Genomic DNA, 20,991 nt, shown 5'->3' with positions numbered 1-20,991 from the left:
GGAGGGAGAGGCAGAGATTGTGGCAGCCATGGACGCGGAGAAGGCCTTTGACCGAGTAGAGTGGGAGTATCTCTGGGAACTGTTGAGGAGGTTTGGGTTAAGCTCCTGTACAGAGCCCCGGTGGCGAGTGTGGTCACGAACCGGCGGAGGTTGGAGTATTTCCGGCTGTACCGAGGGACGAGGCAGGGGTGCCCGCTGTCCCCCTCTGCTGTTTGCATTAGCAATTGAACCTTTGGCCATGGCGTTAAGAGAGTCGGGGAAATGGAAGGGGGTGGTCCGAGAGGGAGAGGAACATCGAGTGTCGCTGTACGCAGGCGACTTGTTGCTGTATGTGGCGGATCCAGTGGAGGGGATGGTTGAGATCATGCAGATCCTAAGGGAGTTTGGAGACTTCTCGGGCTATAAGCTCAATGTGGGAAAGAGTGAGCTCTTTGTGGTGCAGCCGGGGGATCAGGGAAGAGGGATAGACGACCTACCGTTGAGGAGGGTGGAGAGGAGCTTTCGATACTTGGGGATTCAGGTAGCTAGGAGCTGGGGGGCAGTGCACAAACTTAATTGACGTGGCTGGTGGAACAGATGGAGGAGGACTTTAAAAGGTGGGACATGTTGCCACTCTCGCTGGCGGGCAGTGTACAGTCGATCAAAATGGTGGTTCTCCCGAGGTTTCCTTTTGTATTCCAATGCCTCCCAATTGTGATTACCAAGGCCTTCTTTAAGAGGGTAAGCAGGAGCATTATGGGATTTGTGTGGGCTAGCAAGACCCCGAGGGTAAGGAGGGGGTTCCTGGAGCGTAGCAGAGATAGAGGAGGGTTGGCGGTGCCGAAACTGGGTGGCTACTACTGGGCAGCCAACGTGGCGATGATCCGTAAGTGGGTGATGGAGGGAGCGGGGGTGGGGTGGAAGAGGTTGGAGATGGCGTCCTGCAAAGGAACGAGCCTGGGGGCACTGGTGACGGCACCGCTGCCGCTCTCGCCGACAAGGTACACCACGAGCCCAGTGGTGGCGGCAACGTTAAAGATCTGGGGGCAGTGGAAACGACATAGGGGAGCGATGGGAGCCTCGGTGTGGTCCCCGATCAGGGATAACCATCGGTTTGTCCCAGGAAGGATGGACGGGGGGGTTTCAGAGCTGGCATCGGGCAGGGATTAGAAGAATGGGGGACCTGTTCATCGACGGGACGTTTGCGAGCTTAGGGGCGCTGGAGGAGAACTTTGGACTACCCCCAGGAAATGCTTTCAGGTATATGCAAGTGAGGGTGTTTGTGAGGCGGCAGGTGAGGGAATTCCCGGTGCTCCCGGCACAGGGGATTCAAGACGGGGTGATTTCGGGCGTATGGGTCGGGGAGGGCAAGATGTCGGCGATATACCAGGAGATGAAAGAAGAGGGGGAGGCTTTGGTAGAGGAGCTAAAAGGTAAATGGGAAGAGGAGCTAGGGGAGGAGATTGAGGAGGGGCTGTGAGCTGCTGCCCTAAGTAGGGTTAATTCCTCTTCCTCATGTGCCAGGCTTAGCCTGATAAAGTTTAAGGTAGTTCACAGAGCGCATATGACGGGGGCGAGGCTGAGTAGGTTCTTTGGGGTGGAGGACAGATGTGGGAGGTGCTCAGGAAGTCCGGCGAACCATGTCCATTTGTTTTGGTCATGCCCGGCACTGGAGGGGTTCTGGAGGGGAGTTGCGGGAACAGTATCTAAGGTGGTGAAAGTCTGGGTCAAGCTAAGCTGGGGGCTAGCACTATTTGGAGTAATGGACGAGTCGGGAGTGCAGGAGGCGAAAGAGGCCGGCATTCTGGCCTTTGCGTCCCTAGTAGCCCGGCGAAGGATCTTGTTAATGTGGAAGGAGGCGAAGCCCCCCAGCGTGGAGGCCTGGATAAATGATATGGCAGGGTTTATCAAGTTGGAGAGGATAAAGTTTGCCTTGAGGGGGTCTGCGCAGGAGTTCTACAGGCGGTGGCAACCGTTCCTAGACTATCTCGCGGAGTGTTAGAGGAAGGTCGGACAGCAGCAGCAGCAACCTGGGGGGGGGGGGGGGGGGGGGTGAGGGAGGGGGAAGAGGGGCCTTTCTGGGGGGCATTTGAGCAAGAAAATACATGAACGATCCAGGAAACTGATATGTACGGGAGGAATCCAATGTACAAAGCTCTGTATCATATTGACTTGCCATGTTCATGTCTTGCTATGCAAGCTTTCTTTCTTTTGTGTTACAGGGGGTTTGTTTTGTATGGTTGAAAATTTTGTTAAAAATTCTTAATAAACATATTTTAATTTTTTTTTAAAAAATCACACTCTGCGAACCACGGTTCCAGCCATCCATGTTTCAGATCTTGACCACCTCACGGTCATACAAAAGATGCAGCAGTCTCGGGCCCAACAGAAATCAGCATACGACTCTCATGCCACGGATCTCCCCGAGCTGGTCCCAACTGATCGTGTTCATGTGCAGTTGCCTGATGGCGGCTGGTCTGCCACAGCTGTGGTGGTCAAGCAAATGGCCCTGAGATCGTTCCTCGTCCGCATGGCTGATGGCTCCTTCCTACGATGCAACAAACGGGCGCTGCGTAGAGTTCCACGCCCGCCACCTAGCCATGATGTCCCACCTCACACAATGCTTTCTCCGGACGTGCCCTACCATGAGGCCACCGATCTACCAGCAATCCTGACGCCCTCTGCGACCACCACATTGGCGGCGGTCCCGCCTATCCAAGTGCAGGCGGCCCCTGATCCACCCTTGAGGTGGTCAACCAGAATTTGTTGCCCGCCGCAGAGACTAAACTTATAGACTGAACTCTTGCACAACTGTGTTACCTTATCGTTTTGACCTCTGTAAATATCGTTGTTACCGTTTCATCTGCCCTATATCTGCACTAGCGACACCTTCCTGTGTACATAAGGTCATTTTAGCACATTCTGTATATAGTCACGCACATGTACACATCCACACGAACATGCACCTTAATATTTATTATCTCAACACATACAATACAGAAAACAAAAAGGGGGGAGATGTCATAATATACATCGATGTATATAATGGAGTGCAGACAGGCAGTGATTGACACACAGGATGACCAGTAAGCACACAGAACAGAGCAGCCAATCACCAGACAGGACACGACCACTATAAAGCCAGAGGGCACCAGTTTTCCCGCTCTCTCTCGGGACCCAGCCTCTGAGACAGTCAGAGTCAGTGAGCTGTCCAGTGCAAACACCATGTGGTAGCTAGTAAGTCTGGTTAGGCTAGTATCAGGTCTCCAGTCAAGTCACAGTTGAACATGTTGTGGTAGTATGTATTGGGGGTCATGTGGGACTGGAAGCCCTAATGTCATTGGCTGACAGATCCCGGGTCCTGGTTGGCCGTTGACCTCAAGCTCCGCCCTGAAGGCGGAGTATAAGAAGCCGGAGTCTTCCCCCGCAGGCCAGTTTACTATCGAGCTGCGGGGGAACAGACACGCTTAATAAAGCCTCATCGACTTCACTCTATTCGTCTCACGGAGTCTTTGTGCGCTACAATTTATTAAGCGTGCCTAAAAAGGACTATGGAGCTCAGGATCATTCCGGAATGCCTGAGGATCAGCCCCCACGCAGTGAACGCGGCAGCAGCCTTCAAACACTGGCAGACTTGCTTCGAGGCCTACCTCAGAACGACCACCGGCCGAGTCTCAGAAGACCAAAAACTGCAGGTCCTGCACTCGAGGGTGAGCACGGAGATTTTCTCCCTCATCGAAGACTCGGACGATTTCCAGACGGCGTTCGCAGCACTGAGAAGTCTATACGTTCGCCCAGTTAACCAAATCTACGCTCGCTACCAGCTCGCGACGAGACGGCAAGCTCCCGGAGAATCGATGGACGAGTTCTACGCCGCGCTGCTGATTTTGGAACGAGCCTGCAGCTGCCCGTCAGTGAACGCAAACGAACACACGGACATGTTAATGCGCGATGCTTTTGTGGCAGGTATGCAATCCTCCCAAATCCGCCAAAGACTTCTAGAAAAAGGGTCGCTAGGACTCTCAGAGGCACGGGCCCTAGCAGCCTCCTAGCAGCCTCCCTAGACGTGGCCGCGCGTAATACCGGCGCCTACGGCCCCGACCACGCGGCAGCCCATTGGGCCCCGTACGTACCCATGGCGGCAAACCCCCTACCCCCCCGGACACCCCACAGGCTTGCGCAGTCCAAACGCCGAGTCGCACCGGGGGCGCCCGCTGCTATTTCTGCGGCCAGGCGAAACACCCCCGACAGCGCTGCCCGGCCCGAGCAGCTATCTGCAAAAGCTGCGGGAAAAAGGGCCATTATGCGGTTGTGTGCCGGTCCCGCGAGGTCGCCGCCATCCCGGGAGCACAGGGAGCCCTGCAAGCAGTTTACGCGCCCCAACCCCCCCAGCACGCCATGTACGACCCGCAGGCGCAGCCGCTCTGGGTCCCGACCACCGCGGTCCCAGGAGAACTGGGAGCCCTGCACGCCGCCTACGCTCCCCAACCCCCCTCCCCGCAGCCCATGTACGACCCGCCGCCGGCGCTACCGCTTTGGGTCCCGGCCAACACTCCGCGTCCCTAACGCCACCCTAACCCCCACCCCGCGCCCCACCCGCCGGCGCCACCTACTTGGGCCCCGACCACCGCTGTCCCCGGTGAGGGAGCTCCGCGCGGTCCTAGCGCTCGCGGCCCCACGCCTGACCCGCCGGCGCCGCCGACATGGGCCCCGACCACCGCTGTCCCCGGCGAGGGAGCTCCGCGCGGTCCTAGCGCTCGCGGTCCTAGCGCTCGCGGTCCTAGCGCTCCCCAGCCCCCCCAGCACACCATGTGCGACCCGCAGACGCCGCCATTTTGGGTCCCGGCCACCACGAGGGGAGGAGGGGCGCCGATGTGCGACCCGCAGACGCCGCCATTTTGGGTCCCGGCCACCACGAGGGGAGGAGGGGCGCCGCCATCTTGGACCGCCCCAGACCTGTACGACGCATGCGGGCGGCCATTTTGTCCACCCCCGCCGCCATCTTGTGACCCCCCAGCCACGTGCGATGTATGGGGGCGGCCATTTTGTTCATCCCCGATGCCATCTTGGATGGCAACAACGGACCCCACTCCACTACTACAACCACGGCTCGCTTCGATTACGCTCGATCAAGCTTGGCCCCGGACACTCCAGACGACGACGACAACAGTCCTAATAAACGGCCACGAGACGCCATGCCTAGTCGACTCCGGGAGCATGGAAAGCTTTATACACCCCGACACGGTAAGACGCTGTTCCTTGACCACCTATCCCAGCGTACAAAAGATTTGCCTAGCTGCAGGATCCCACTCCGTACAGATCCAGGGATTCTGCATAGTTACCCTAACGGTGCAGGGGAGGGAGTTCAAAAACTACAAACTAAACGTCCTTCCCCAACTCTGTGCCCCCACCTTGCTGGGATTAGATTTCCAATGCAATCTACAGAGCCTTACGTTCAAATTCGGCGGCCCCATACCCCCACTCACTATCTGCGGCCTCGCAACCCTCAAGGTGCAACCCCCGTCCTTGTTTGCGAACCTCACCCCGGATTGCAAACCCGTCGCCACTAGGAGCAGACGGTACAGCGCCCAGGACCGGACCTTCATTCGGTCCGAGGTCCAGCGACTACTAAAGGAGGGCATAATCCAGGCCAGCAATAGTCCCTGGAGAGCGCAGGTGGTAGTAGTGAAGACAGGGGAGAAACAAAGGATGGTCATTGACTATAGCCAGACCATCAACAGATACACACAACTAGACGCGTACCCTCTCCCCCGCATATCCGACATGGTCAATCGGATTGCCCAATATAAAGTCTTCTCCACCGTGGACCTCAAGTCCGCCTACCATCAGCTCCCCATCCGCCCAAGTGACCGCAAGTACACAGCCTTCGAGGCAGACGGGCGATTATACCATTTCCTACGGGTCCCTTTTGGCGTCACAAACGGGGTCTCGGTCTTCCAACGGGAGATGGACCGAATGGTTGATCAACATGGGTTGCGGGCCACGTTCCCGTATCTCGACAATGTAACCATCTGCGGCCACGATCAGCAAGACCACGACGCCAACCTCCAAAAATTCCTCCAGACCGCCAAAGCCTTGAACCTCACGTACAACGAGGACAAGTGCGTTTTTAGCACCGACCGGCTAGCCATTCTGGGCTACGTAGTGCGCAATGGGATAATAGGCCCCGACCCCGAACGTATGCGCGCACTCATGGAATTTCCCCTCCCGCACTGCCCAAAAGCCCTGAAACGCTGCTTGGGGTTCTTTTCGTACTACGCCCAGTGGGCCCCCCAGTACGCAGACAAGGCCCCCCCCCTAATACAGACCACGACCTTCCCTCTGTCGACAGAGGCTTGCCAGGCCTTCAGCCGCATCAAAGCGGATATCGCAAAGGCCATGATGCGCGCCATCGACGAGTCCCTCCCCTTCCAGGTCGAGAGCGACGCCTCCGACGTGGCTCTAGCGGCCACCCTTAACCAAGCGGGCAGACCCGTGGCCTGTTTCTCCCGGACCCTCCACACCTCAGAAATCCGCCACTCTTCAGTAGAAAAGGAAGCCCAAGCCATAGTGGAAGCTGTGCGACATTGGAGGCATTACCTGGCCGGCAGGAGATTCACTCTCCTCACGGACCAACGGTCGGTAGCCTTCATGTTCGATAGTGCACAGCGGGGCAAAATCAAAAACGACAAAATCTTAAGGTGGAGGATCGAGCTCTCCACCTTCAACTATGAGATTTTGTATCGTCCCGGAAAGCTGAACGAGCCGTCCGATGCCCTATCCCGCGGCACATGTGCCAACGCACAAATTAACTGCCTCCAAACCCTCCACGAGGACCTCTGCCACCCGGGGGTCACTCGGTTTTACCACTTCATCAAGTCCCGCAATCTCCCATACTCTTTAGAGGAGGTCCGTACAGTCACAAGGGACTGCCACATCTGCGCGGAATGCAAGCCGCATTTTTTCAGGCCAGATGGAGCGCACCTGATTAAGGCTTCCCGCCCCTTTGAACGCCTCAGTCTCGATTTCAAAGGGCCTCTCCCCTCCACCGACCGCAACGCATATTTTCTTAATGTAGTGGACGAATACTCCCGCTTCCCTTTTGCCATTCCCTGTTCTGACATGACCGCGGCCGCAGTCATTAAAGCCCTGAACAGCATCTTCACACTGTTCGGTTACCCCGCATACGTCCACAGCGACAGGGGGTCCTCTTTCATGAGCGACGAGCTGCGCCAGTTCCTGCTCAGCAAGGGCATAGCCTCAAGCAGGACGACCAGCTACAACCCCCGGGGGAACGGGCAAGTAGAAAGGGAGAACGGCACGGTCTGGAAGGCCATCCTACTGGCCCTACGGTCCACGGACCTCCCAGTTTCACGGTGGCAGGAGGTCCTCCCGGACGCTCTCCATTCCATCCGGTCGTTATTATGTACGAGCACTAATCAAACGCCTCATGAGCGTCTCCTTGTCTTCCCTAGGAGGTCCTCCTCTGGAACGTCGCTGCCGACCTGGCTGGCGGCCCCAGGACCCATCCTGCTCCGAAAGCATGTGCGGGCACATAAGGCGGACCCGTTGGTCGAAAGGGTTCACCTCCTCCACGCGAACCCCCAGTACGCCTACGTGGAGTACCCCGACGGCCGACAGGACACGGTCTCCCTGCGGGATCTGGCGCCCGCCGGCAACACGCACACCCCCCCCGACACCATCAACCCAACCCCCCCCTTCCTGCCACCGCCGCACCCCGCGACCGCCCCCTTCCCAGGAGGATCGGTTCCCCTCCCCTCAGCACCGACCAAGAATCAAACCCGAGCTGAAACCGTACGGCTCCTGGAGGCGACAACACTGGTACAAGCACCACCACCACCGCCGGGGCCGAGGCGATCGACACGGACGACCAGACCGCCCGACTGTCTCGTGGCGTCGATGTAAAACAAATATGGACTGTTCACAAGAACATTTTGCTTTTCTTCCTATACCCTCTGTAAATAGTTGCAACAGGACGAAATTGTCCAATACTGTATTGCCATGTGAATGTTTTGTCCTCCCAGGACCAGCCCTGTAAACCCTTACCACCATATGAAGCATCACCCCGCCGGGTTCATTTTGACAAGGGGTGAATGTGGTAGTATGTATTGGGGGTCATGTGGGACTGGAAGCCCTAATGTCATTGGCTGACAGATCCCGGGTCCTGGTTGGCCGTTGACCTCAAGCTCCGCCCTGAAGGCGGAGTATAAGAAGCCGGAGTCTTCCCCCGCAGGCCAGTTTACTATCGAGCTGCGGGGGAACAGACACGCTTAATAAAGCCTCATCGACTTCACTCTATTCTTCTCACGGAGTCTTTGTGCGCTACACATGTATAATAGTTTAGATGTTAAATAAAATCATGTTGCATCTTATCAAGCGTTGGAGGTCTGTCTCTCGCTACACTGCATCAAGTGCAATCCGCATCGACCCAGCCTACCCAACACATCAATGTACGAGGCAGGTTTGTTACACAGAGGGTAGTGGGTACCTGGAACTCGCTGCCAGAGGAGGTGGTGGAAGCAGGGACGATAGTGACATTTAGGGGACATCTTGACAAATACATGAATAGGATGGGAATAGAGGGATACGGACCCCAGAAGTGCAGAAGATTTTAGTTTAGACGGGCAGCATGGTCGGCACAGACTTAGAGGGCCGAAAGGCCTGTTCCTGTACTGTACTTTTCTTTGTTCTTTATTGTGGGATCTTGCTGTGTGAAATTTGCTCATTTGATTTGATTTGTTTTGATTTATTGTCACATGGACCGAAGTACAGTGAAAAGTATTTTTCTGCGGTCAAGGAACTTACACAGTACGTACATAGTAGACACAAGAATAATCAACTGAGAACATTGACAAATGGTACATCGACAAAACAGTGATTGGTTACAGTGCGGAACAAGGTGCCAAACAAAGCAAATACATGAGCAAGAGCACCATAGGGTGTTGTGCATAGTGTTCTTACAGGGAACAGATCAGTCCGAGGGGGAGTCATTGAGGAGTCTTGTAGCTGTGGGTAAGAAGCTGTTCCTATGTCTGGATGTGCGAGTCTTCAGACTTCTGTACCTTCTGCCTGATGGAAGGGTCTGGAAGAAGGCAATGCCTGGGTGGGAGGGGTCTCTGATAATGCTGTCTGCCTTCCTGAGGCAGCGGGAGGTGTATACAGAATCAATGTGGGGGTGGCAAGTTTGTGTGATGCGTTGGGCTGAGTTCACCACAGTCTGCAGTTTCTTGCAATCTTGGACCGAGCAGTTGCTATACCAGGCTGTGATGCAGCCGGATAGGATGCTCTCTATCGCACATCTGTAGACGTTTGTGAGAGTCGATGCAGACATGCTGAATTTCTTTAGCTTCCGTAGGAAGTAGAGGCGTTGTTGGGCTTTCTTGACTGTTGCATCAACGTGAGTGGACCAGGACAGACTGTTGGTGATGGTGACCCCCCAGGAACTTAAAGCTATCGACCATCTCCACTTTGGTATGTCAGTGACATCATACAAAAGTGGTTTCTCTATTTCCAGCTTTCCAGCAAATTTTACCAACATATCCATGCTCACTGCTTTTCAAAATAATTATCTGTTTGTTAAATGCTTTAAAACATTTGAGTGATGAGAAAGTTTGTCTTTTACTCACTGGTGGCATGGGTTTCATAGGGCTGAGCAGACGGCCCAGGGCCTAGCCAAGTGGCAGTCTCTTGTGGGTGGACACAGGCTTTTCAACCATGTTTAGCCAAACTGGATACTGTCTCGCTCAAGATAAAGAATTCTCCTGTCACTGTATGTCAGTGACATTGTGCAAAAGTGGTTTCTCTATTTCATATTTCCAGCAAATTTGTGATGGAAGAATTTCTGAAAGGCACAAAATCCAGAGGAATTTCCCCTTCCCTAAAAATGTCCGCACTTCCGCATTTCGAATGGGCAGTATTTTTCTGTGAAATGACAGAGTAGGTTATTGCCTGTTCTCCACCCACAGCTAGAAAGGTGGACAGCAGCAGTGGGAGTTTTGATTGTTACCTTAACCCCAATGGGTACCAATTCCAGTACCCAGGTGGGATTGTATGAAACTTGGTGCATGTTTTATTAACAAAATTATAGTAAGTGGATCACCCCCTTTTAGGAGGCTCTGTGCCATCATGTTGTTTATGTTCATAATCGGTAAACATTGAGAATGACTTGGAAACGGATCCATGTACTAGCAGAAGAAGAATTAAGATGAGGCTGATTCTGATGAGAATAATGGTAGACTCTGGGCACATTGTTCAGGAGCCACAAAGAAAGTAGTTGTTTTTCACTGTTTTTAATAGGAGTATGGCTCAATGATGTGATGGACTGGGCCCTTGCAACAGTGGGTCTCAAGCACTTGTACAAAGACTTGAATGTGATGAGTTCTGTTAGGGACCATGTAATAATTCCACAAGGCATGGAGCGAAAGGTCAAATCGGTTTATTTTATTTATCGGTACAATTGAGAACTACATTGAAAGGTCCCACTAACAAGTCCCCACTGTGTGTGCCTCTGCCTGCTCATCACGGGATCTTGTGTTCTACAAAGCCCACTGGGGCATCAATCAGCGATTGCCCATGGTCCTTGAGAGGGTTATCAAGTCCCACCTCAAGTCCTAATCATCCCCCTCACTCCCACAGCCATGAGGCCTCTTTCATCATTTGGCACAAGGCCTCATGTCGGTGGTAGCTGGAGCTGGATCGGGGGGGGGGGGGGGGGGGGGGGGGGGCGGGGTGATGCGGACTGGAGATCATCGCTTCGCTGTTGAGTCCTGGAGGCCACAGACGGAGGCTCGGCTTCAGTGCTGACCTCCGGCGGAGGATCAATCTCCTCAGTTTCCATTTCGGACTCCTGAATCTTCATCGTCAGGGGGTGGGGGTAGAGACTCTCAGATCCCCATAGGCTGAGTCTCCTTGTCAGAAGTAGTCACAACGGCCATCAAGGACACTGTCTCTGCTGAAATGGTTTCCACTGGAGTGGGTTCCATGCTTCTCGGGTGGTCCAGATGTTTTTTCACGGCCTTCCCTTGGACTTTGTAAGAAGCTGAACCAGTCTTTCCCAGCACGACTCCTGGGGACATCATCTCCTGTTTTGAAGGTACTTTTGGGCCCTCTGGTGGTGTAATAGTTCTTTTTTTAGATCTCCTGCTTTGACTCTACTGTTCCTCCCCAAGCTGGGAAGCAGCAGGCTGAGCCTGGTGCGCAGCCGCCGTCCAATTAACAATTCCGCAGGTGTGATCCCCATCCTCATTGCCAATGTAGTAATTCCAGGAGGTGCGGAATGAAAGGCCAAACTAGTTTATATTAAACTGAAAACAAAGCCACTAACCCAGCACACAAAACAAACTCCAAGGCCAGGACAATCGGGGTGACTGCCACTCCGGGTCTGGGAGGCTCATTGAAAGGTCCCGCTAACGGGCCTCAGCTGTGCAGGCCACTGCCCGCTCACCACAGGAACCCGTCTTGCACGAAGCCAAGGGGGAGATCAATCAGCGATCCTCAGTGGTCCTCGTGAGAGTTATCACGGACTCCAGGATTGGAAAGCACACGTAGACCACGGGGCTTGTAGCCGGTAGGTTCATGTGAAAGTAATTTACCATTTATAGCCGCTGGTTGGTGTGTGAATGAGGATTCATACTATCTGCAGACCTTGATATCCTGTGATGTTGCTGGACTTTACGCATAATTGTCTGGATCTTACGGCTCCCTCATCAGGTGTGTTTTTGGTGATGTTGTGGGGGGAGGGAGGCACAAAATAAGTCAGGTGCCCAGCCCTGACCTGTTCCCCATAATACAGGCGGTGTGTAAGTCACCCATGTGGTCACGTGCCCACCCATTCGTGGGCCTATTGATTAAGGCCTTTAACTACCCAATTAATTGGCAAATAGGGCCTCAGTCCAGATGCTGGAGGGCCAGAGTATAAAAAGTTTTTGTTCAAAGGCTTCTTTGAAATGCCATGAAGGAATGAAAATGAAAATAAAAATGAAAATCGCTTATTGTCACAAGTAGGCTTCAAATGAAGTTACTGTGAAAAGCCGCTAGTCGCCACATTCCGGCGCCTGTTCGGGGAGGCTGGTACGGGAATTGAACCATGCTGCTGGCCTGTCTTGGTCTGCTTTCAAAGCCAGCGAATGGCGGGGGAGGGGTGGTCAGATCAATTAGGGGTGAACATCCCCCTTTTGTTGCTGTCACCTGCCCTCCAAAACCCACCCACTCACCATCCCCACCCTCTCCAAAGGCTCTTTGATCCCTCTCCACCCTTAAAGCCTGAGACTTCCCGGTCTCCACACTCAATTGCTATTTGTTCTGTGCATCATTCCACTCCCAGCAATGAATGAATTTTGGTGCTGCCAGGAATGCAAGGGCTCTCGAGGGATGAAGGTCCAACCCTGAATGTGTTACTCTGTCCTCAATGTGTAATTGCTGCAGGGCAGGCTTTATCTATCCGAGGGATAAGGAGTCCTTTTTTTCGCACAGCCATCGGGTCTTCTCCCGGATTGATTTTATTCTGGTGGTTAGGTCCCTTCTTCCTAGGGTGAAGGAGACAGTGTACTTGCCGATCATTATCTCGGATCATGTTCAGCATTTTGTGGACCTGATGTTGGAACTTTGCCCCTCTCAGCGACCGTCTTGGAGATTTCATAGAATTTACAGTGCAGAGGGAGACCATTCGGCCTATCGAGTCTGCACCAGCCCTTAACTCCACACCTCCACCCTATCCCCGTAACCCAGCAAACCCACCTAACCTTTTTGGACATTAAGGGCAATTTACATAGAACATACAGTGCAGAAGGAGGCCATTCGGCCCATCGAGTCTGCACCGACCCACATTAATCCCTCACTTCCACCCTATCCCCGCAACCCAATAACCCCTCCCAACCCTTGTGGACACTACGGGCAATTTTTAGCATGGCCAATCCACCTAACCTGCACGTCTTTGGACTGTGGGAGGAAACCGGAGCACCCGGAGGAAACCCACGCAGATACGGGGAGAACGTGCAGACTCCGCACAGACAGTGACCCAACCTGGGAATCGAACCTGGGACCCTGGAGCTGTGAAGCAACCCTGCTAAGCACTGTGCTACCTTGCCGGCCATGTTGCTGATGGAGAAGGGATTCTGTGAACGTATCCTCCGCACCAGGGAAGGTCTATGAAGCATTTGAAATGAAAAAATGAAATGAAAATGAAATGAAAATCACTTATTGTCACAAGTAGGCTTCAATGAAGTTACTGTGAAAAGCCTCTAGTCACCACATTCCGGCTTTGATCCCATTCTCCCCAAGTGCGAGATGCAGCCGCCTCTTGGATATATTCAAAGTTTTAGCATCAACTACATCCTGTGGTAATGAATTCCACAGGCTCACCTCTCTGTGTGAAGAAATGTCTCCTTATCTCTGTCCGAAATGGTTTACCCTGAATCCTCAGGCTATGACCCCTGGTTCTGGACGCACCCACCATTGGTAACATCTTCCCTGCCTAGTCCTGTTAGAAGCTTTATAAAGCATTAGTTAGGCCCCATTTAGAATACTGTGAGCAATTTTGGGCCCCACACCTCAGGAAGGACATACTGGCACTGGAGCGGGTCCAGCGGAGATTCACACGGATGATCCCAGGAATGGTAGGCCTAACATACGATGAACGTCTGAGGATCCTGGGATTATATTCATTGGAGTTTAGGAGGTTGAGGGGAGATCTAATAGAAACTTACAAGATAATGAATGGCTTAGATAGGGTGGACATAGGGAAGCTGTTTCCATTAGCAGGGGAGACTAGGACCCGGGGGCACAGCCTTAGAATAAAAGGGAGTCACTTTAGAACAGAGATGAGGAGACATTTCTTCAGCCAGAGAGTGGTGGGTCTGTGGAATTCATTGCCACAGAGGGCGGTGGAGGCCGGGACGTTGAGTGTCTTTAAGACAGAAGTTGATAAATTCTTGATTTCTCGAGGAATTAAGGGCTATGGAGAGAGAGCATGTAAATGGAGTTGAAATCAGCCATGATTGAATGGTGGAGTGGACTCGATGGGCTGAATGGCCTTACTTCCGCTCCTATGTCTTATGGTCTAATTGTATAAGTCTCTGAGATCCCCCCCTCATTCTTCTGAACTCCAGCGAGAACAATCCCAACCTAGTCAATCTCTCCTCATATGACAGTCCCGCCATCCCTGGAATCAGTCTGGGAAACCTTCGCTGCACTCCCTCGAGAGCAAGAACATCCTTCCTCAGAGAAGGAGACCAAAACTGCACACAATACTTAAGTGTAGCCTCACCAAGGCCCTGTACAATTACAGCAACACATCCCTGCTTCTATACTCGAAACGTCTTGCAATGAAGGCCAACATACCATTAGCCTTCTTTACTACCTGCTGCACCTGCATGCTTACCTTCAGCGAATGGTGCACAAGGACACCCAGATCCCACTGCACACTCCCCTCTCCCAATTTACAACCATTCAGGTAGTAATCTGCCTTCCTGTTTTTGCTTCCAAAATGAATAACCTCACACTGATCCAAATTATACTGCATCTGCCATTGGTTTGCCCACTCGCCCAACCTGTCCAGATCTTGCTGTAGGATCCCTGCATCCTCGACACAATTCACCCTCCCACCTAATTTGGTATCATCTGCAAACTTTGAGATGTTGCATTTTGTTCCCTCATCCAAATCATTAATATATATTGTGAATAGCTGGGGCCCCAGCACCGATCCCTGTGGTACCCCACTGGTTACTGCCTGCCAATTTGAAAAGGACCCATTGATCCCTACTCTTTGTTTCCTCTCTGCCAATCAGTTTTCTATCCACCTCAATACATTTCCCCCAAACCCATGCGGTTTAAATTTGCACAATAATCACTTATACAGAATTTTGTCAAACGCCTTCTGAAAGTCCAAATATACCACATTGACTGGCTCCCCCTTGTCGACTGTACTGGTTACCTCTTCAAAAATTCCAACAGATTTGTCAAGCATGATTTTCCCTTCATAAATCCATGCTGATTCTGACTGATCCTGCCACTGCTTTCTAAATGTTCCGCTTTAAAGTCCTTGATAATGGATTCAAGCATTTTCCCCACTATTGATGTTAGGCTTACTGGTCTATAATTCCCTGCTTTCTCTCTACCTCCCTTTTTGAATATTGGAGTGACGTGAGCTACCCTTCAATCTGCAGGGACAGTTCCAAAGTCGAGAGAATCCTGGAAGATGACCACAAATACATCCATTATTTCCAGAGCCACCTCCTTAAGCACACTGGGATGCAGATTCTCAGGCCCTCGGGATTTATCCGCCTTCAATCCCATCAGTTTTCCCAGCATCATTTCACTACTAATGTTGATCTCCCTCAGTTCTTCCCTCTCACTAAACTTTTCATTCTCCAACATTTCTGGGATCTGATTTTTGTCCTCATTTGTGAAGACAGAACCAAAATATGTATTCAATTGCTCAGCCATTCCCTTGTCCCTTATTATGCATTCCCCTGTTTCTGACTGTAGTGGGGATACATCTCTCTTTACCAATCTCTCTCTCTTCACATATCTGTAGAAACTCTTAGTGCAGGCTTTATGTTCCCTGCAAACTTCCTTTCATACTGTACTTTCCCCTTCTTAATCAATCCCTTTGTCCTTTGCTGAATTCTAAACTGCTCCCAATCCTCAGATCTATTATTTTTCTTGGCCAATCTGTATGCTTCGTCCTTGTATCGGATATTATTTCTAATTTCCTTTGTAAACCATGGATTGGCCCTCTTACCCCCTTTGCTTTTGTGCCAGACAGGAATGAACAATTGCTGTAGTTCCTCCATGCGTTCCTTGAATGTTTGCCATTGTCTATCCACTGTCATCCCTTTAAGTAACTCTCCCCAATCTATCAAAGCCAACTCACGCCTCATATCCTCATAGTTCTCTTTATTAAGATTCAGCACCCTAGTCTCCGAATCAACGACTTCACTCTCCATCTTGATAAAAAATTCTATCATATTATGGTCGCTCATACCCAAAGGGTCTCATACAGCCAGATTGGCAATGATTCCCTTCTCATTACACAATACCCAGTCTAAGATGGCCTGCTCTCCAGTTGGTTCCTCCACATATTGGTCAAGAAAACCAAAGATATACACAGGCATAGGGTATTCATAACCCTGGGCATGGCCTCGAAGAAGGGCATCCAGTACCCAACAAGCCTGGGACAAGCCCAGAACATGTGGGTGTGGTTGTCCAATCCTCCCTTGCAATGTTGGCATTTGTCCTCCACTTCCTGGAAGGACCTGCTCATTCAAGTTGTGGTTAGGTGCACCACCGTTAGCTGTGTTAGGCTCAGCCCTGTGCAAGTGGAGGTGAAGTTCACCCTGTGCAGTGCTTCGATCCAGAGTCTTCCCCCTAAATCTATGTCTAGTTCCTCCTCCCATTTATTCCTTGTCATGTCCAGGGAGCAACATACCTCCTCCAACAGTCGCCCATACAGTTTCCCTCCCCTAGGTCATCCGCGTTCAGCATTTTTTCTACTCGCGAGTGTCCTGGTATCAAGGGGTGCGTCGTTGTTTCTTCGTGGAGGAAGTTTTTGAGTTGAATGTATCTCAGACCGTTCCATCTTAGTAGCTGGAACCTCTCCGTGAGTTCCCCCAGGGTCGCAGCTCTATCGTCTGTATACATGCCCCTAACTATCAGTGTCCCCTCGTCCTGACTCCATCTTTTGAAGGTGGCGTCCATTATGGTGGGAGCCATGTTTTTATTGCAGCTGAGAGCCATGGTGTTGCCTAATTTGGTCCCAGATTCAGAGCGTAGCCACTGCCACTGGGCTCCTCGAGTATTTGGGTGGGGTGGGATGGGAGTCCGGTTTTGACTAGAGCTCGGAGGCACCGCCCCTGCGCATGCCATGGTTAGCGTGTCAACTGTGTTGAAAAAGACCTTGGGGATGTAGATCGGGAGGGATCATGAAGAGGAAGCTGGGCAGCAGATTCATTTTGATTGCCCTGAGAGGGATAGTGGGTCTGAGCCCGACCTCTGCAAGTTCTTTTTAACTTCCTCTACCAGACTTGTCAGATCCTATTTATGGATCCGTGTCCAGTCATGGGCTATTTGGATCCCCAGGTAGCAGAATTTGGTCTGGGCCAGTTTAAATGGCAGTCCCTCCAGCTCTGCCCCTCCCCCCTGTGGTGTCACAGGGTAGATAGCGCTCTTACTCAGGTTAAGCTTGTGGCCTGAGAAGGCTCCAAACTCCTTTTTAAGTGTTTCATTATCGCTTCCATGCTGGTCCGGGTGTTCGAGATGTAGAGGAGCAGGTCATGGAGTTAGACTCTATGCTCTCTGTCTTCCCTATGGACACCTCTCCACCCCTTCACCACTCTGAGGGCGATTGCCAGAGCAAACAATAGCGGGGACAGTGGGAATCCCTGCCCCCTGGCTCTGTGCAGCCAGATGTATCTAGAGCTGGTGATGTTTGGCCGTACGTCGCCATGGGAGCGCCGTACAGCCGTTTCACCCAGGAGGTGAATACTGGCCCAAACCCAAATGGTTCCAGTTACCTCCGAGGTACTTCCATTCAACACTGTCAGAAGGCCTCGGTGTACAGCCCTTGGTAGAAGTTGCGAAGGCTTTGTTGATCTTCTCTGTCCCAGTGACTAGCCTCTCTTTTAACCTGAGCTATTTCCCTTGTCGTACTCTCCCACAAAGGAGTCGACATTTTCAGCAGACTAAGGGGGGGATGTGGGGGGAGATGAGAAGGAAAATAGAAAGTGTGATGGTGAGACCTGATTTTGTGTGTTGTGTGATTTGTGCTTGTTATTCTTCGTTAACTCCCTCTTTGTACTTGTCCCTTGCAGGAAGTGCCGGAAGTTGGTCATGAATGAAAGCCCTGGCCACCTGCTTCGCACAAAGAGCACAGAGTTTGCTGATGGAGGAGTGTCTGCTGGAGTGGCAGTCCTGGACACACCCTATCTTATCTGAACGACAGATTTCCTGAAGTGTATGGCCTAGTGTGCGTATGCAGTGTGCAGCAGTAAAATTACAGGGTTCCAAGTGAAACATTTTTCTTTTGCCCCTCTCCCCACGTCCTCGTGCTTGAGCTAGGTTAGGTAAGCTGGGGGGGGGGGGGTGGATGGGGGGGGGAGGGGTTGGGGGGGGGAGGGGGGAGAGGGGGGGAGGCAGGGAAGATATACAAAGGCGTAGGGTATTCATCACCAAACTTTTAGTGAACGTTCGTCGCTTTCCAGTTACGGACTAAAAGGACCAAGAGAATGAAGACAGTCCAAAGCAGTTGTTTACTGGGTTTTCGGCATCAGAATAGAATAAAATAATAATTGAGATAATGTTAATTCGAAAGTCTGTCTCATCCCCCACGTACATCATTGGGAGTTTCCATAATCCACTGAGGATGTCTTTTCCTCAAAGAGAGGAGTGGGGAGGGTGTAAAAGCTGAATATAAACTGCAAGTGAGTGATTCATCAGTCTCTCTTCCTTCTGATGTGTTTTGCCTAATTTCTGTGGGAGAAATAGCTGGCTGATGGTGTCCCAATGTTCTGTCTCCCAGCCTGCATTTGACTTGATCTTAAACACTTCTCATGTCACGTCAAATCTACTGGTGGCTACTCACTAAAGATTCTGCAGTTTGATGACGTATTGGGAGCACAGCCAGGTCTGGCTGTCACAGCTCTGCTATCTATAATGTGACCTACCAGCAGACTCATCTATTTTTCAGTAAATCCTTAATCCTTGTGGCTCATCATTCATACAGCCAAGATAACTCGGTCTAAAGTGATTATTCAAGCCATTTTTTTAATGCTCAAACAACTGGATTAACCAATAATTTAAAGTTAGTGACTCAAGTCACACTGCAAAGCGTTCAAATTAAGCATCAACTTTGTAAATATAGCATTGTAAGGTGAAGCTGATTGGAAATTGTACATCCAGCCAAATGTGTGCCAGTGCGCTGCTGTCCAGTCAGCTGTGGAAGTTGAAGTCTCTCTTGTATTCGTCCACTATGCTGGCTGATACATAAAGCCTTAAGAATGCATGGAAGGAACAAAGCGGGTGAAGCGAAGAACCAGATGAGACAAAGACTGAAGTCTGGCTTGCAAGGCTGTTTTGGTTCTCACATTGAATGTTTTGAGCAGCAGCCTGTTAACTAATTCTGTAAAGATGAGTAATTAGTCAGATACCCCATCATTGACCTGGGACATGGTCAGCTTCACTTATTTAGATGCAATTATGCTGTTGACTGCTCCCCTTCACCTCTGGGCTCCAGTTCATCACCATCAAAACTCAGACCGCAATGCAAAAGTGGCCACAGATTATAACCATGCATTCTTAAAAGTATTTTCAGTGTAGCCAATTCATAGCATCATCGGGTAGAGGTGCAGAGCAGGCTCAAGGGGCCGAATGGCCTATTCCTGCTTCTATTTCTCATGTAGGAGGAACCCATTCAGCCTGTTGTATTTATCCAATTTCCTTTTGAAATCGACTATTGAATCTGTTTCCACCACCTGTCCAGGCCCTGCATTCCAGATCATACTAGCTCGCTCCCCTCATCCCCCTTCTGCTTCTTGGCCAATTTGTTGAATTCTTCCTCCACTGGTTACTGACTCTCATTGGTGGGTGCTTCTCCTCATTTACTCTCTCTCAACCCCTCGTAGTTCTGGTTACCTCCATGAAATCTTTCCTGCTCAAAGGAAAATATCTGCAGCTTCTCTAGTCTCCCCACAAAACTAAAGTCCTTATTTCTGAGACTGTTCTATAGATACATAGAAGATAGGAGCAGGAGGAGGCCCTTCTAGCCTGCTCCACCATTTATCACGATCATGGCTGACCATCCAACTCAATAGCCTAATCCTGCTTTCTCCCCATAACCTTTGATCGCAGTCGTCCCAAGTGCTATATCTAGCCGCCTCTTGAATATATTCAATGTTTTAGCATCAATTACTTCCTGTGGTAACAAATTCCACAGGCTCACCACTCTTTGGTGTAGAAATGTCTCCTCACCTCTGTCCAAAATGGTTTACCCTGAATCCTCAGACTGTGATCCCTGGTTCTAGACACATCCACCATCGGGAACATCTTCCCTGCATCTACCCTGTCTAGTCCTGTTAGAATTTTATAAGTCTCTATGAGATTCCCCCCTCATTCTTCTGAACTCCAGCGAGAACAATCCTAACCAAGTTAATCTCTCCTCATATGACAGTCCCGCCATCCCTGGAATCAGTCTGATAAACCTTCACTGAAGTCCTTCGAGAGCAAGAACGTCTTTCCTCAGAAAAGGAGACCAAAACTGCACACAATATTCTGGGGGTGGCCTCACCCCGGCCCTGTGTAATTGCAAAAACACACCTTTGCTCCTGCAGTCGAAACCTCTTGTAATGAAGACCAACATACTGTTAGCATTCTTTACCGCCTGCTGCACCTGCATGCTTACCTTCAGCGATTGGTGCACAATGACACCCAGGTCCTGCTGCACATTCCCCTCTCCCAATTTACAACTGTTCAGGTAGTAATCTGCCTTCCTGTTTTTGCTTCCAAACTGAATAACCTCACAGTTATCCAAATGATACTGCACCTGCCATTGATTTGCCCGCTCGTCCAACCTGTCCAGATCATGCTGCAGGAGCTCTGCATCCTCATCACAGTTCACCCTCCCATCTAACTTGGGTGTCATCTGCAAACTTTGAGATGTTACATTTTGTTCCCTCATCCAAATCATTAATATATAATGTGAATAGTTCCAGCACCGATCCCTGTGTCACCCCACGAGTTACTGCCTGCCAGTAAATCTGCCTGCCAGTAAATCTCCTCTGCAACCTCTCCAAGGCTTTGACATCCTTTCCAAGACAGCTTGCTCAACTTGTCCTTTCACCTTCAAATGTTAAACTCACAAGTCCCTCTGTACGTGCATCCTTTTAAACTGTTTACGAAAAAAAAATTAAACATTTTTCCCTCCTCGTGACGTCATTGACAGGCTGGAGTTTGGTTCTCGGGGCACCAGTAACCCTCGATTACTTTACTCAACTCAAGTGA

At 51.2% G+C, this 20,991-nt stretch overlaps 1 protein-coding gene across 1 annotated transcript in view; it reads left to right on the top strand.

Annotated features, from left to right (window-relative positions):
• LOC140428581 (glutathione synthetase-like) overlaps positions 1-18,063 on the top strand; it is a 160,570-nt gene extending 142,507 nt beyond the window's left edge. Inside the window, exon 13 of the mRNA XM_072515219.1 lies at positions 17,808-18,063. Within this exon, the coding sequence (XP_072371320.1) occupies positions 17,808-17,931 (124 nt within the window). The 3' untranslated portion in view covers positions 17,932-18,063. The remainder of the gene's footprint in view (positions 1-17,807) is intronic.
• Positions 18,064-20,991: the final 2,928 nt, after the last annotated feature.

Source organism: Scyliorhinus torazame, chromosome 8 (assembly GCF_047496885.1).
Source record: "Scyliorhinus torazame isolate Kashiwa2021f chromosome 8, sScyTor2.1, whole genome shotgun sequence".
Taxonomy (NCBI): Eukaryota; Metazoa; Chordata; class Chondrichthyes; order Carcharhiniformes; family Scyliorhinidae; genus Scyliorhinus; species Scyliorhinus torazame.
Note: the sequence above shows the minus strand (reverse complement) of the source record. Positions and strands in the feature narration are given on the sequence as shown.